The 17,682-nt window shown below is 38.7% G+C and overlaps 1 protein-coding gene across 9 annotated transcripts in view; it reads left to right on the top strand.

Moving 5' to 3' along the window:
* LOC122560108 (extracellular sulfatase Sulf-2-like) overlaps positions 1-17,682 on the top strand; it is a 303,645-nt gene that overhangs the window by 204,579 nt on the left and 81,384 nt on the right. For all 9 annotated transcript variants that reach the window (XM_043710351.1, XM_043710353.1, XM_043710348.1 and 6 more), the window contains one exon: positions 9,769-9,938. In XM_043710351.1, the coding sequence (XP_043566286.1) occupies positions 9,769-9,938 (170 nt within the window). The remainder of the gene's footprint in view (positions 1-9,768; positions 9,939-17,682) is intronic.

Genomic DNA, 17,682 nt, shown 5'->3' with positions numbered 1-17,682 from the left:
CACCACCTGCAAGTTCCCCTCCCAGCCACTCACCATTCTTGCTTTAGAAGTATATTGTGTATCTTTCACTGTCCCAGAATCAACATTCTGAAACTCCCTTCCTAGCAGCACTATAGGTGCGTACGTGCACCTATGTCCTTAGTTTAGTAAATCACTCACCATCAACTTTGGTTTTAGGGATGGCCAGTAAATGCCAGATTAGCCCCCAGTGATATTTCCCTAGCAACATCTAGTGGTTAAATAAAATAAATTCCTGACACTCACTTTAAAATCAACAAGAAACTATTTATTTAACTAACTCTAACTCTAGCAGTGAACAAATTAACTGAACTATTAACAATCCAAATAAATACTGAACAAATGGGGAAAGGAAAACAGGTATTATTGCTTACCAGGTTCTGAACCTACCACAAATTTACAAAGATGTGTTTCCCTGCACAGAACAATCAATTTTCCATTGGGAAACCCACAAGTTGAAAATAAGATGTAAAGTTTTTTATACTAACTTCATCTACCCTCACTATATTGTAGTAAGTTGCTGCAAAAATGTCCATCCGACCAGTGTTGAAGTGCATGCTCAGATGAATTAAAAATGTTACAGCTGCTTAAAATACTGATAATATCTAACTCTCGTTGGCAGGGGCAGAAAGTGATTCTGCCCTATCTCTACTCTAACACTGAAGCTATCCTGGAAACTTGATCAATCTCTTTCAGCAATTCAAGCAGGCAGTTTTTTTTGGGGGGAGGGGTGCAGGGGCGGTGGTCAAAGCTAATTTTCAGCTTTATCTGAAGTGTCTTGGCATGAGAGTGACATTAAATGAAAATGGCTGTGCGAGATATTTGGAAAACATCACCAGAAACTTCTTCTGGAAGCATTATGCTTGCTTCTGTTTCACAAAACAACAAAAAACATTTAAATAAATTCTCTGGTTTTAGAAATCTAAGAATGGGATTTCACCTTACTCATGTTAGCACTGCTGACGCTGACCTGCAGCTGTCTTTACAGTTATGCAGTGACTCCATCATTTAAGCGATAATTTCAAAATAAACAGAAATGGGATGGATGCTACCATGATTTGTGATAGTGTTATTCTCTCTCCTTGAGCCTTGTGGTGAGTTCTGTGAGATGTCATTATTAAAAACCCTTCTTTAAAATCTACAAAGGGTCAGCTGAGAGTAATATCTGATTTTTATTTTTTACATCCCCTATTTATTAAGATGCCTTTAAATTTCCTCATGAATGAAGTCAAAACTGCATTTCCCTTTCAGCCTCAATTCTCCATTATTGCTTGCTTTCCCTCTTCACTTTACAAACTTTGCCTGTCTAATTACTGCCATAAGTCTGTGTCATATTAAAGAAAAATTGGTTGATAGTGTTCGAAGATTGGAAAATCAGTACTGCATGAAGCCAACATCTTGCCAGTTGTTGAGAGATGCAAAAGCAATTTGGCTAATGCATTACTTGCATCATTAAAATATTATGTTCTAATCTGAGAAACAACCTTAGTCTAGTTAGGGGAAAAAATAAAAATCTGTCAGGCATTCCTATTGTTTGCAATTCCATAAACTCGAGGTAATGAACATGTTTATATTTCTGTATCATTTATCTACACACTTCACTGAGCACATTTAGTGTTATCATTCCTCGTTTGTGGAGAAAACCATGTTTAATAAAGTTAAACCACTTTCCATAGGCTTTCCATCTGTTGAAAACAATAGCAGTCATGATTTTGCTTTTTCTCACCATCTTTGTAGCTGCTGATATTTTGACTTGAAAACAAAAGTATTGGTACTTAGTTTCTGCACATGTTTTATGGTTAATGGATCACTTGTATTATTTTGTATATGATTCCAACTATTTGGTCCAAGACTAGAGAACATGTTTAACAAACCCACATTGATAATGTACTGTAAATGGAAACAGGTTAACCCATTCCAGCCGGAAGCATTTGGCCTGCTGCAGAAAGCACATTGGATGAGAACCACACTCCAAATTTGAGTTAAAAGACAATTTTAATAATCTGAATTACCTGCGGCTGGTACATTCAGAAGATCAATGGGGGAACATGGCTCCTTCAGTATTCTTATGAATACAAGAGCAAATGGAGAAGATTGCAGTTTCTAAGTTTCATGGATCTTATCATTGCAGGAACCTCGCTGCCTGTATTAATTCTGGTAGTATCCAGGAAACCGAATCCTTGAGGTAGCTTTCTTACTGGTTAATTCAGTGATGTGTGCAGAATGTCACAATGACTAAAAATTGTTTTTACAAAATATTGTGCACATATATGTGTGCGTGTTTGTGCAGGACTACATGTGCGTAAGTATCGTCACTTATTGAGATTATTAAAAATATAATTTAAACAATGTATCGTTAACATTATAACGTTGGGCCAGATTTTTCAGGGAGTGACAAATTGCCACTCTGGACTTTTGATTTTTATGAAAGAAAGGAACTCTGCATTTTTGACAGGAGATCCTGCTAAGGGCTCCCTTTAAATGCAGAGTCATAATTCCATTCAGTCTGTTTTTTTTTGTAGCATAAAACTGTCAGAAAAGGGTTGTGTTGGGTTGAGAGGAGAGATGATGGGTCAGGTCCAGTAGCAGCGGTGGGGTATGTTGAGGGCATGGATCAAGTCAGACAGTGGTGAAGGGATTAGTGGGGAGAGGGAATGAAAGAAATCCGGTGGCCAGGTGTTTTAGTCAGGTCCAGTGGCAGTTTTTGGGGTGCTTGTCAGGGGTTGGGTTCAGTCATCACAGTGAGTGTATGTTCCATTGGGCAAAAGTCTGGAAAAGGTATAGTTGGGATCTGTGAGTTACGTATGGGGTTTGTTTCATAATAAGTCAAGAGTTGCACAATGTATTTAATAATCTAACTTGCCTTGAGTAGCTATTTTACTTAATTTCATTAGAGCCATCTGAAATCTGAATTTTATGGGGATGTGTGATGGATTCCAGGCATAGAGGAATTGCTCCATAGAAACTTTGATTTCCTAAGAAATTCCTCTGGGATCTGCTATGATGGGGATTCCACATGAATGCTGCACGCAACTATGATCCACATTGGAAAAGTGACTATCTGGCTGGCTGAAAATCTGCCTTATTAACTCTAGATCTCTAGATTGTAGAGTTCAAACCATACACTTGCTATATTGTCACCATGCATTTGACCATGCATGTTTCTTTTGCTTAGCTGGTAATGTCTGCTTCTTCAGAATATTAAAATCTCTTAAGTAATGAAACACGATGACTTTGTATTCCACATGCTATGTAACAGAAACAATACCCTCCTGAAAGGCATTTGCACACTTTGGCTTTAAGTCAAATCTGATATTGTTCCTGAGGTGCACCTGATACTGCAACAGTGGTGGTAAGGCTCTATTCTTATCCAATTACTTAAGCCGCAAGTCAGTTTGTACTGCAGAGTTTCTGTTCCATGTTGGAGTGTAGGAAAATAGTTAATAGCCTACATTTCAAGACTAAAATATAAGTTGGTGTAAGTAACTACTGCATTATTTACACTGTTGCATACACAATCCTTTTTATGATCTGGAGAAAAAACATTCACATAGTGGGTGCCTTCAGCTCAAATTAACTAATAGGACAACAGAGCAGAGCTAGACTATTGAAGTGATCCATTTAGTATCATGGAGAAGATATCTTATTCAGCTGGTCACTTGTTTGATACGGTTCCTGGTTTATATTTCTACGCACAAGTTTTCCCAACATTATTTAATGAATTAGACAGATTTCTATTTACAATTTTCTTGTCTGGTTGATGTGCTTGGAATATAAGGAAAGCAGGAGAATAAATTACACCTTCTCTCCAAAAACTTCATCTACTTGCCAACCCTTGAAAACTTTACCTTTAGCTGGCAAAACCAGAATTTATTGTCTGTATCTGTACAACCAAGTGACATGCTTGGACATTTCAGAAGGAAGTTAAAAGTCAACCAAATTGCAGTAGCTCAGTGTCATTTACTGCATAAGGTGAGATTTCCTTTTGGTTCAGTAACATCCTTCAGTGATGAGTTTTTCTAACAATCCAAGAGTTTCATAATCGCCATTATAGATAACTTTATTTCAGATTTATTTAGTTAACGGAATTTAAACTCTCAGACAGTGGCATTTGAATTCATGCCTCCAGGTCTAAGCTAGGCCTTTAAATTACTGGCCCATTGACTTTAGCCATTTTGCTGTCATAACACCTCCACCATCTTTCTCAATATTTACCCTGACTCTCTATTATTAGTCTGAAAAAGCACAACTTTTTCTAACTGTTGGCTTTCATTCCTGCCACAAACTTTGTACTTATTCTCCCTACCACCGGGGTTATGGATTTAGAGTGAACTAAACCGTTCACACTGAAGGCTTCTTATGTGATTTTGGGCTAAGCTTCCAGGCCCACAATGTTGTTCATTCCATTTTAGGTTCTGCCTAATTAATGCCGAAACCTTTAGCCTTTGTCCTCTCCAATCTTGAATGTTCAAGTGCTCTCCTAGACAGTCTCCCTTATCTCCCATTCCATATCCCATACCAACCATTGTTTACCTATCCATTACCCCTTACTGACCTACCTTAGCTTCCAATTCTTACCCTTGCATTTTAAATGACTCAAATCGTGCTCCTCCTTATCTCTGTAACTATCTCTATCTTTGTCCCCTCACACTCTGTTCCTCTAAATTTGACATCTCATATATTCCACTTGACTTTGTTTAACCATGTGTCAATATTTTCACTCCTTGGATCCCATATTCTAAAATTTCAACTGAAAATCAGTGTCTCTGTCATTACCCTTTCAAATACACATTTAAAGATTTTTAAACCTACCCTTTTAAACCTAATTTTGAGCAAACCTTTTGGAAACCTGCTAAGCAGCTTTATTTTGATTATATGTCTGCGAAATACCTTTAGACATTTTGTCCATTAAATGTATGAATATAAGCAACTGTTGTTTAAGACCATAAATATAATAACAGAAGTTGATCATTCAGCCCATTTGAGCCTTAGGTCATTAAGCCAAGAATTATTGGAAGACAATTGGTTTAAAAAAAAAAATCAAGACTGTAGTCAATAAGTAAACTGTTGTCTATCCTACTAACATCAAGTAGGTTATTTCTCCAGGATATGTTATTTTTCCAAACAATGTATCTTGGGCAGGCAACTCTGGAAAATATTTAGTGACAGCAACAGGACCTTCTGGATGTGGTGATGGGCTGTTTATACTTGCTTCGGTGTTGTGAAGCTTTGTATCAATTAAGGCAAAAAGGCCCACCATCACTGATCTCTCTCACTTTCCCTGCCTCATCTAGCCACCTCTCTAATCCCTATTACTCTCATGCGATCCATGCCAAGGTATTCCCCCAAGCAAACTGCATCCAAAACCATGCCACTTTCATGCCCATTGTAGAGAAGTTAGGAACCCTATCATGACAGTTGGATGTGATTTTTTTTTTCCAAAGAAAAGCTTTAAGCAGTCATTCATCAATATCTTTCCATAATGACTTTTTAAAATAAAACTCCTCTTACTGCATGGCAATAAGACTGTTGATCATCCTCTAAAGCTCCAATAGCTAAAATACAAAGATATTGAGACCTCTTAACCCTCTGTGTAACTAAAGATTGTGACATTGATAGCTGAGATCAGACCACCATAGCTCTCAATCAAGTGGAGGCTTAGGGGTGTCAATGGAATAATGACTGTCTGTCTGGATTCTCGACCAAGAATGCATGGAAAGTTGAAAATAGGGTTCTGGTCACAGATCGGGTGCAGTTTTTTTTTGTTGGCAGTTTTATTCGTTTAATTGCAGAGTGAGGAAATTCAGGGTAAGCACAGATGTTGAGTAATGAGTCAGCCAGTATCTTACTGAGACTCAAGTGGCCTATTCCTGCTCTGAAGTCTTGTGTATAGATGTATGTTTTTTGTTGCCTCTACCAGTGTTGTTAATTAATCTTACAAAACTGCTGGTGTGGGTGCATGATTTGTTTTCCTTATCTCTGTGTGCAGTTTTGTTGTGTATTCAGCAGTCTTCAAAACGATAAATGCCCAATGTTTTTGGATAATCTGTATTGAATAACTTGCACTTCTGATATCTCCAAATCATAGCTCTTCCTCTTAAAAATGTTCATTCCAGTGACTGCCTTTACACCTCTAAATCTTGACTTCAACGTTTTGACCCACCTGCAGAAATGCACAGTATCTGGAGCTTGATACTCTTGTCTCTCCCCAGATTTTAACACGCAAGGGTAACTAATTTAGACCTAAAGATCTCTAATGTACCTTTTGGCCCCTGTTGCATTTGTGCCTAAGATGTTTGAAGGCACGATACCATGGTCTGTTGTATTGGCCAGACCCAATATTTTACAAGGGATTGATAGTTTTGTCACGTTTCCTGATCATTAATTGCAAGGAGCATACAAAAAAAATCTGACTGAACCATCTGTCAATTGTCAGAAGATTAGACTGAAGATAAATCAATCTAAATTAGAATACATTAGAGAGTAAGAGTATGAGGAATTGACAATTAATTAAGAGTATCATGCTATCAAAACATCTGTCAAAAACATTTTGTTGTTAATTAAATTTAAAGAATAAAGTCTGTGAAATTCTGCACAGCAGCCATTCACCCCGTTATCATGGGAAAGCTGACCAGAAGAATGATCAGTTGGATAATGACAAAACTCAAAGTAGGAGCAATGTAGACCATTCAGCTCTTTAAGCATATTCTGTCATTGAATAATTAACTGGTGATCAGTTTGAGTTTCAAATTCTACATTGCCATCTATCCCATCTATTCCCATATAATAGCCATATTATAACCTTCAATTCCGAGCCTAATGAAAATCGATCCATCCCTACCTTAAATATTCAATGATCCTGCTTTCACCACTACCTAAGGCAGAAAGTTTCAATGTTTGTCAAACCTCTGGGAGAAACAAAAATCTCCCAGCCCGTCCAACCTATCCTCAAGACAGTTCATTCATTCTAGGTATCAATCAAGCAAACCTCCTTTGAACCACTTCAAACATATTTATATCCTTCCTTAACTAAGACAAAAACTGCACATAATAATCAAGAGTCTCGCTGAAGCATAGCTCTTCCTTTTATTTCAATCCCTCCCTTATTAGCCATAGCATTCCTTTAGTCTTCTTGATTGCATGCTGAACCTGCATACTAACATCTTGTGATCATGCCCTAGAACATCAACATCCCTCTGCAGCTTCAATTTCTGCAGTCATTCTAATTCAAAGTAATGCCCTCAAGTGGTATGGTAACTGAAATTTTAAGAGAAAGATAACATTTCTGACATCCAAGTTAATTAGGAAGGCATCAAAATGTTAGTTGCCAAAGTCCAAATATCTGCTCATGCAAAACTACTACAAATGTTTTCCTTGGGGTTGTGTACAGAAAACATACTTCACTGTTGAAAGTCACAACTGATCCTTCTCCACCCTCTAATGCTGTTTTCCCTTTTTAAAAAAACTCTATTCAAGAAAGTGCAAATTATTTGACTGTAGATATGATGTATGGGAAAGAGCAAGGCAGGATTAGTGCAGACTCCTCTCGTTTAAAATCTAACATTGTTAATGGATTAAATTACTACATCATCTTGTTATTTCTAAAATTCTTTCAAGGAAAGGTTAGAAATAATTTGAATTGACTTTACCCTCACATCTATGTTATAATTTATAGAGTCATAGAGATGTACAACATGAAAAGCAGACCCTTCGGTCCTACTCGTCCATACCGACCAGAAATCCGAACCTTATCTAGTCCTATTTGCCAGCACTTGGCTCATATCCCTTTAAACCCTTCCTATTCATATACCCATCCAAATACCTTTTAAATGCTGTAATTGTACCAGCCTCCATCACTTCCTCTGGCAGCTCATTCCATACATGCATCCCCCTCTGCGCGCGCACGTGTATGTGTGTGTGTGTGTATACTCCTTTTAATTGTCATTCTTACCAGATACAACTGATACAGTAATGACGAGACAGTGTTCCTCCAGGACTGAGTGTGCTACATGGACAGCACAAATGTACATGGCATAAAGTGCATAAGAAGTGCAAAACACCAAGTTACAATGTAATAGAAGAATGATTAAATAATAGACATTTTTTTGAGCAGCAATTCAAAGTCTTGCAAAGAATTTCAGATGGGAAAGAGTCCGATCATAGTGCGTTAAGGAGCTTGATGGGTTGGGGGAAGAAACTGTTGCACAGTCTCAGTGAGAGACCAAATGCTCCAGTATCTTCTGCCAGATAACAGGAGGGAGGAGAGTTTGAGTGACTGATGTGTGGGGTCTTCCACAGTGCTCCTAGCCTTTTGGATGCAGTGTGTGATGTAAATGTCTATAATGGAGGGAAGGGAAACCCTGATTATCTTCTCAGCTGTCCTCACTATCCGTTGTAGGGTCTTATGATCAGAGACGGTGAAATTCCTGAACAAGGTCCCCATGCTCATTGTAATGGTGTTGGAGATGTTGTTCCCAATCCAGACTGACTAATGTTGCCCAGTCAGGAAGTCCAGGATCCAGTTAATAAGGAAGGTACTTAGGCCCAGCAGACTCAGCTTTCCAATCAGGTGCTGAGGAATGATGGTGTTAAATGTAGAACTGAAGTGTCTATGGACAGCAGTCTGACGTAGGTGTCCTTCTTCTCCAGGTGGGTGAGGGCCAGATGGACGGTGGTGGAAATGACATGGAGGGTGGTGAAAAAGTTGCCCCTTAGGTCCCTTTTATATCTTTCCCCTCTTAGCCTAAACCTATGCCCTCTCATTCTGGAGTCCCCACCCAGGAAAAATAGCTTGTCTATTTATCCTATCCATGCCCCCATGATTTTATAAACCTCTATAAAGTCACCTCTCAGCCTCCGATGGTCCAGGAAAAACAACCCTAGTCTATTCAACCTCTCCCTATAGCTCAAATCCTCCAACTCTGACAACATCCTTGTCAACCTTTTCGAGTTTCACAGCATCCTTCCGATAGGAAGGAGACAAGAATTGCACGCAATATTCCAAAAATGGCCTAACCAATGTCCTGGACAGTCCCAACATGACCTCCCAACTCTGATACTCTGACCAATAAAGGAAAGCATATCAAAAGCCGCCTTCACTATCCCTATCTACCTGCAACTCCACTTTCAAGAAACGATGAACCTGCACTCCAAGGTCTCTTTGTTCAGCAACACTCTGGCTTTTGCCCAAAACGCGATTTGTTTTTTTTCTCTTTTTTTTCCTTTTCCTGATCCGAGGATGCTGTCTGACCTGCTGTGCTTTTCCAGTGCCACTCTATTCAACACTCACTAGGACCTTACTATTAAGTGTATACGTCCTGCTCTAGTTTGCTTTTCCAAAGTGCAGCAAATATAAAAAAGCAGAATAATCAAATATTGGCAACTTCTAGCAATAAAACTTGGCAGCTGCATCGATGTACACTAATTCTAATGTATTTGCATTTTTCAAATGATGTCTACGGTTTTAAACATGAATATTCTTTCAGATATTGCAGTAAAATCTTACATTCTATTCAGTGGTTCGAGATGGCATTAGAGCATGGCAACACTTTGCAATTTGCACATGAAGAAACACTTTCCACTGTATTGTTATCTACATGTGACAATAAATCTAACGTATTCACTGTTTCCAGCAATGATACACTAATTAAAATGTTACTTTATAGAGACTGATGGGTTTCTTCTTGTGCTTCTTTCAAAAACTTTCTTTGTAAATTTAATGTTCAATGTATTATTCTTCTGTTTTGATAGGATTACCTGACAGACTTGATGACAAATGACAGCATCAACTATTTTAAATTATCCAAGAAGATTTATCCACATAGACCAGTTATGCTGTTGATAAGTCATGCTGCACCCCATGGTCCTGAGGACTCAGCTCCACAGTTTTCCAACCTCTTCCCCAATGCTTCCCAGCACATGTGAGTGTTAAGATTATTATAATTCAGTTTTGTAATCCTGCACAAGGTGCAGTAAACATTACAGTTCCTATTTGGCTGCTTAAGCAACTTGCAAATACTCTACTGTAGGTTTACATTGAGACATGTTCTCTCATGTATTTCCTTGAGGTAGAGTTTATATAATGTGTTGGTGTTGAGTTACATAGGACAATAGGCTTCAATCTCATCAAGAAAATTGCTGAGTTGTGCCAATTTCTCATACAGTGACGCAATGAGGAATTTTGCAAATCACCGTATCCTCCTTGATGTGGGATCCTTTTTAAATAGTAATTTCTTCTAGAAACAAACCTCCATGGAAAGAATATTGGCATGGGTAATAAATTGGGATAGATTCCAACCCATTCCTAGTAGTATAATTGCCAACAGAACCTTGTTTTGCTTTAGCAAGAAGCATTTAATTTGGCTCAGATATTGAAGCGACCACTTGCTTGTAACAGAAATGGAGTATAATGTGAGAAAGTATGAGGTTGTCCACTTTGACAGGAAGAATTAAAAAGTGTTGCTATCTAAATGTTGGTAATTCACTGAGACGCAGTGTGATGTAAGTGTTTAGATTAGATTACTTACAGTGTGGAAACAGGCCCTTCGGCCCAACAAGTCCACACCGACCCGCCGAAGCGCAGCCCACCCATACCCCTACATTTACCCCTTACCTAACACTACGGGCAATTTAGCATGGCCAATTCACCTGACCTGCACATCTTTGGATTGTGGGAGGAAACCGGAGCACCCGGAGGAAACCCACGCAGACACGGGGAGAACGTGCAAACTCCACACAGTCAGTCGCCGGAGGCGGGAATTGAACCCGGATCTCTGGCGCTGTGAGGCAGCAGTGCTAACCACTGTGCCACCGTGCCGCCCACTACTGCATGAATCACTGATTCGTATGCTGTCCAGAAACAGTGATATTGAATACAAAGGTATGGAAGTTCTGCTTCAATTACAAACTGCATTGGTGAGATCACATCTAGAGTACTGTCCTCCTTTGTTTAAGGGAGGTTGTAAGTGAATTGGAACAGTTCAGAAATAATTTATTTGACCAATGCCAGGAGTAAGAAGGGAATTCAAACCTTGAAAAGATTGAAAAATATGAGACCCTTAGGGACCTTGACAGGGTGGTCATGGAAAGGATGTTTCCTTTTGTGGAATAATCCAGAAACAGGGATCACTTTTTAAAAATAAGCTATCACCCATTTAAGATCATATCAAAGAGAAATGTTATGAATCTATTGGAACCCTCTTCCTCAAAAGAAAGTGGCAGCAGAATCTTTGAATGTTTTAAGATAGATTGCTGATCAGCAAGGGGGTGAAGGGTTATCAAATGTAGATAGGAATGCATAGTAATAAATCATCCATAATCTTACACACTCATGTAGCAGGCTTGAGGGACTGAGTGACCTACTCCTTGTAATTCAGATGTTACTATGAACCCTGTTTATGATGATTACAGGAAAGGTGGAACAACATGGGAAAAGCTGAAAACAGCTGAACAATCTAACAAGGTATTGTTGACAATTGTGGAGCAAGAGAGTTTGGCCATTAGGGCTGCAGAGGGGGAAGGTATTGACAATAATGATAGGGAGGAGACTGACCGACTGCCAACAGCAGAGTGGTGCCTGAATGTTTTGTTAAGAGTCTTCTTGAAAGTATTCTTGTTTCCTCTGGCTCGTAAAATTTCTGGCAAAGGGACTTTGAGTGACCTGGCAATATATCTGTTTCCATTTAACTACCAGTTTTCCTGACCCCAGGGAAATCCATGCTGTGACAGTGAATTTTAAATCTGCCTCCAATTATCACAATGAGTCCAGTTTAAATATTATAAGCAAATTACCTGTCACTTCATGGTGGAATTGTTGAAAACCATGATGTCTGTTTTAAAAATATGTTTTGGTTGCACGTATGGCATACTGGAGGCATGTTCCCCATATTCAGTTTGTTAGACTACCTCTACTGTCTGTCATAAAATGAGTCAATGATTATGGTAAGCACTACACCCAAGGATATGGCAAGCAAGTCATTTACTGAATAAACAAAGTTTATTTATCTTTCAGCAATTTGCTTCTCGTTCTGAACACTGCATCTACCAATATCGTGCCAGATCTGTCAGTTAACATAATCCTTTGCCTCCTGGAAGCAGCTTAAGTCGTTTATATAATGCAGCCTGAATTGAGCCACATTGTGTTTTCAGTATTGTCGGATAGACGTCGAACTATCAGCACAAATAGATGTTTATGTTAAATCTGCATCCACGCATCTGCACCTTCAAGGCAAAGAGTAAATTGTCATCTTCATGCCTTAAAAGCACTAGTGAGTTAACAAAGTACTCCAAATGCATAGGTTGCAAGCCAACACAGAAACTGGCATTATAATGCCGCAAAAAAAATTCTGCGCTGAGCATTTAATTACCAGTAAGAAATTGGTATCTGAGTGAGGGCATAGCTGTGTTACTGCCAATTTGCAGTGTGTGCATGGACACATTTTGATTTAGTGGGACTGTTCCGCTTTTAATGCTGATATGTTTTAATACTCATGTTTGAGCTGAGCCAGAAGTGCCTTTGCTTTATCTGTGAGTGCAGTAGATGTTGCACATGCAGGCACACAGATTTGTTGAACATACTACCTGCTGAGGAGATGAGGAAAGTGGCAGGTGGTAGGAAGAAGCAGTTTATACTGGCAGGCATCCACTTGTTTCAATCTGCACCAGTGTTAGGTTCACCATTTAGGTGGGCTGTGTTTGTGTTGGTGCCAAGTTGGAATTAATTCTGATCACTTTTACTTTCACTTTGTTCTTTGTTGAATTCTTCATAAGTAATTCAGTTGAAGTGCAGTGTGTGAGCACCTAATAACCATTGTATAGGGTTGTTATCTGGGGGCTTTCCTTCTGTTTTTCAAATAGTCTGCCTAACCTGTTGACACTACTGTCTCTCCAGGAAAGTGCCCATTATTCTTAAGCCGAGACAGTGTGTTAAGCAAGTTATCGAACAATAGATTAGGAACATGGGAAACTTGTGTCAAAACATACATATTTTAACAAGGGGTTGATAGATTTCTAAGAAAGTTTTTTTTAAAAAACTGTTCATGTGCTCCCTTCCCTAGCTTAGGTGGTGATTTTAGCATCTTGGAACACTGCCCAATTAAGAACAACTAACTAAACACAAACCAAGAAGAAATCAAATTTTGATCTTCCCAATGTTTATGGTTTGGCTATTCAAAATATTTGCTGAGCCATTAGGGAAATCCAGCTTTTAGTTTATACTGTTATCAGTCCTTATAAGGACTGATAATACTTCTGTGAGAAAAAGATTGGCAAGATTGTAGTCAAAATATTGAATAAAGGAGGTCAGCCTGGCTTAAATTCTATTATTACCTTTCATATTGAGTCAAAATTAACGCTAATACTTTGCTGCTATTCCCTGAAAAGCATAGTTTGAATCTGAGAATAAATGCAATTCTGAGCAGCCCTGCACAATATTATTAGTCAAGCCATTCTTAAAATTAAAACAGAAGACAAATGGAATGGGATGAAGTTGGTTATGAATGATGGATGATATCATTACATATTTTAAACAAAGAAACAAATTTGGGGTCCAATGGGATAACATGAGGGACTAAGAAGAATCTAAAAATGAGCAACCTTTAACCTTTTCTGTACAGGTAGCAAGTACCTAATAACCATTGTATAGGGTTGTTATCTGGGGGCTTTCCTTCTGTTTTTCAAATAGTCTGCCTAACCTGTTGACACTCACCCCAATTCATGTACATTGCACATCAGATTAATTTGATCTCCGCTCTGAGACTCTGAATTGGAGAGACTCGACAGACATTTCCTACAGCTGTGAAGTTCCATTACTTTTGCCCACCACTTCACGTCACTGCAGTCTTAACATTGTGCCTCTACTGCCAATTTTTCTCATCATCTAGCTCTCAAATGATAATGTAAGTTGAAAATAAGTTACTGATAACTAATAAATACGAATTGGTAAAGTGATTTGTCTTGATTCTGCACTTAATAGCTATTTGCTGTCTTTATTATAAGAATTGATGGATTAGTTTAGTTATAATTTGAGAGAGGGTAATTAATGCTTAGCTCCATTTTTTAAATCTCCATTGTTCCTCTTACTCCGTTTCCGTCTCTCTCTCCGTCTCCGTCTCTCTCTCCGTCTCCGTCTCGCTCCGTCTCTTTTTTTCTTCCCTCCAGGACCTGATGGGATCTACCTTAAATTGCTATCTTTGTATCCTCTTTAGTCACAGGAGAGGTCCCAGAGGCCTGGAGAATTATTGGAGAAGATTCTCAGGGATGTACTCACATTTGCAAAATATTGACTTATTAACAATGGGCACTATGCCTTTGTGCAAGGAAGTTTGTGTCACACAAATGTGATTGAGTTTATTGAGAAAGTGACAAAGGTGATTGAGGGCACGGTAGTAGATGTTATCTGTATAGACTTTAGCAAGGACTTTGACAAAATCCCTTGTTGCAGGCTGATACAAAAGGTGCAGTCATGTGGGATTTGTGGTGAGCAGATAAGCTAGATACAGAACTGGCTTAGTCATTGGAGGCAGAGTGTCGTGGTGGAAGGGCATTTTTCTGACTGGAGATCGGTGACCATGTTTGGGACCCTTGTTCACAATATCTATAAATGATTTGGAAAAGAATATAAATGGTCTGATTAATAAGTTTGTGGTCAATGCAGCAGGATATGGATAGGCTGGAGACTTGAATGGAGAAATGCTAGATTGGTTTAATTCACACAAATGCAAGGTGATGGATTTTGGAAGATCGAATGGCAAACCCTTAGTAGCATCAACATAGAGGGATCTAGGCCTACAGGTCCAACTGGATAAGGTGATCAAGAAGGCATATGGTTGGCATACTTTCATTGGTTGGGACATGGATAAAAATTGGCAAGCCATGTTGCAGCTGCATAGAACTTTAGTTAGGCCACATTTGGATTATTGCGTACAGTTCTGTTTGCCACACAACTAGAACAATGTGAAGGCTTTAGAGATGGTACAGAAACAGGTTATCAGGATGTTGCTTAGTTTGGAGGATATTAGATATGAGGAGCAATTGAATAAACTTGGTTTGTTTTCACTTGAACATCAAAAAATGATAAAAGTTTACAAAATTGAGAGGCATGGATAGTCGAAGTCTTTTTCCCAGGGTAGAAATGTCAATTACAGTACAACCTCGATTATCTGAACATCAATTAACAGAATTTTGGATTATCCAAACAAGATCTCAAGGTCCTGTAAAAACAATGTAAGGCAACTCAGCATTCAGTTATCAGTTAAACGCCATTATGGTGTGCATTGCCGGATAACTGAGAAACATTTGGATAACTGGCACTCCTAAATTACCACTTGTTTATGATCAGATTGATTATCCGAACAATCAGTTATCTGAATAAAATACTCCGCGCCCATCTCATTCAGATAATTAAGGTTCTACTGTACTAGGGGGCATAGATTTAAAGTAATAGAAGGTATGTTTAAAGGAGATGTGAGAGGAATTTTCTTTTTTCTCCACACAAGGTGGTGAGTGTCTGGAATGAGCTGCCAGGGCAAGTAATGGAGTCAGATACAATAGCCATGTTCAAGAGGCATCTTGACAAACACCTGAATAGACTGAGAATAAAGGAATACGTAATGCATAGAGACAAAAGGCTTTTAATTTAGAAAGGCATCATGTGTTGGTGCAGTTTTGGTAGGCCTAAGGAACTGTTCTTGTGCTGTACTGTTGTTCTTCTTTGTTCTGTCTTTCATTTGATTTTATAGTACTCTGTTGTATCCCAGTGTTTTTTCCCCTCAGCTTTACGTACAGTCTTTATATATATTTGAGGACCGAAAGTTGGCCATAGTAGCAAAAGAATAAAGAAGGAATCAGATTACTTAAAAATCTACTGGAATGTTGTGAAGCAGTTACTAACATGGTCAAGAATGATAATCCAGGAGAAACGTTAACTTGAATTTTCAAAAACCATGTTAGAACCGTGTAATACTTTTGAGAGGTTTTGGGTTCAGGACATAGTTGACTCTCTATCCAGCTGGATCAAGCACCAGTTTACCTACAGACAGTAGATTTGTTTTAAAAAATCACTCCTGGTGGTGTGGGCATTGCTGGCCATCATTTATTGCCTATCCTGAAAGTGGCAAGCAGCCTTCTTGATTGCTGCAGTCCATGTATTGTAGGTAGACAGTTATGGTGTTCCCTTCCCAGCCCTGGCCTCCAAAAGCCATTAGAGAGTGAATTCCAGTATTCTGATCCAGTGACCTTGAAGGTAAAATTCCAAGTCAGAATGATGAGTGCCTTGAAGGGGAACTTGCAGGTGGTTGTGTTCCCAAATATCTGCTTCCTTTGTCCATTCTAGATGGAAAATGCTTGTCATAATCTTTAAGGAATTTCTCTTGTGCATCTTGTAGACAGTACATTCTACTGTTACTGGGTGTCAGTGGCAGAGGGAATGGATGCTTGTGGATGTGATGCCAGTCAAAATGGCTACTTTGTCCTGGATGGTGCCAAGCTGCATGAGCATTGTTGGAGCTGCATCCCTCCAGGCAAGTGGGGAGTATTCCATTGCACTCCTTACTTATCTCTTGAGGATGATGATCAGGCTTTAGTCAGTCGGGAGGTGAGTTGTGCGCTGCAGCATTCATAGCCTCTGACCTTCTCTTGTAACCAATATAATTATATGGTGAGTCCAGTGAATAAAAGGAAAACAACCTGAAAATATGAAAGTAATTGTGATACTCAACAAGTCCTCTTCTGAATCTTTGCTGTTTCCAATACTTGCAAGTGATGATGAACAATGTTTCTGTAATATCAATATTTTTTGAAATTCTTTGTTTTGGTTAAACAGCTTTTTGTCCAGATATGTTGAAGACCATCTTAGATGTGTAGGTGGTTTGTTTACGGAAGGTAAGCATTAGCAAAGACATGTTTGTGATGCACATAACTGTTTGGAAGAGTAAGTACATGTTCCAGATTTTGAGTCAGCAATTATAGAACGTCTGTGGGTGGACTTTGCAGTCTGTATGAAGAGCTGAACACTTCTGTGGTCCAATATTGAGCTAATGACAGCATGACTTGAGGATCAGAAACATTCAATCCTTGTAAATATGACCACATGTTCCAGTTATCAAAACCCAGCTGAAAAACACTTGTGACATGAAACCAATTATAATCCAACTGGTTTATTTTACTTGGAAACCAATTGAAGATCAGAAAAAAACTTTTTAGTGGAAGATCTGTTTTTCTACAATATTCAGCATCAAAAGAAATTTAAATGGCTTTAAATGTCAAATGCTAAACACATTGCATTAACTGTCCCTGTTTCATGGACCTTAGAAAGTAAGAGCTCTCCATCTTGCTCTAATTATTCCATATTTTCAACAGACAGCCTTCTTAAAGGAGTGAGATGAGAGACCTCTTACCTTTGAGCTCTTTTGATGCACGGATTAGCTGACCAAGTTGTCAATCAAAGCTGTCACTTCAAATGGGAAATAGGGATGATTCATTCTGTAGCGTTTATGGCAACTAAATTTTAGGTTTAAGTAAGTCCCTGCGCCCTTAAATAAAAACAAAACCTCTCATGGCATCACCCAGTAATGTAAAATATATATGTTTGGTATAAATTTGTTTTTCTGGTGGCTTACTGACCTGTTCTTTCAACTTATTGCCCTAAGCGTTCAAAGTGCAATCAGT

The sequence above is a fragment of the Chiloscyllium plagiosum genome, chromosome 20, assembly GCF_004010195.1.
Source record: "Chiloscyllium plagiosum isolate BGI_BamShark_2017 chromosome 20, ASM401019v2, whole genome shotgun sequence".
NCBI classification, from domain to species: domain Eukaryota; kingdom Metazoa; phylum Chordata; class Chondrichthyes; order Orectolobiformes; family Hemiscylliidae; genus Chiloscyllium; species Chiloscyllium plagiosum.
Note: the sequence above shows the minus strand (reverse complement) of the source record. Positions and strands in the feature narration are given on the sequence as shown.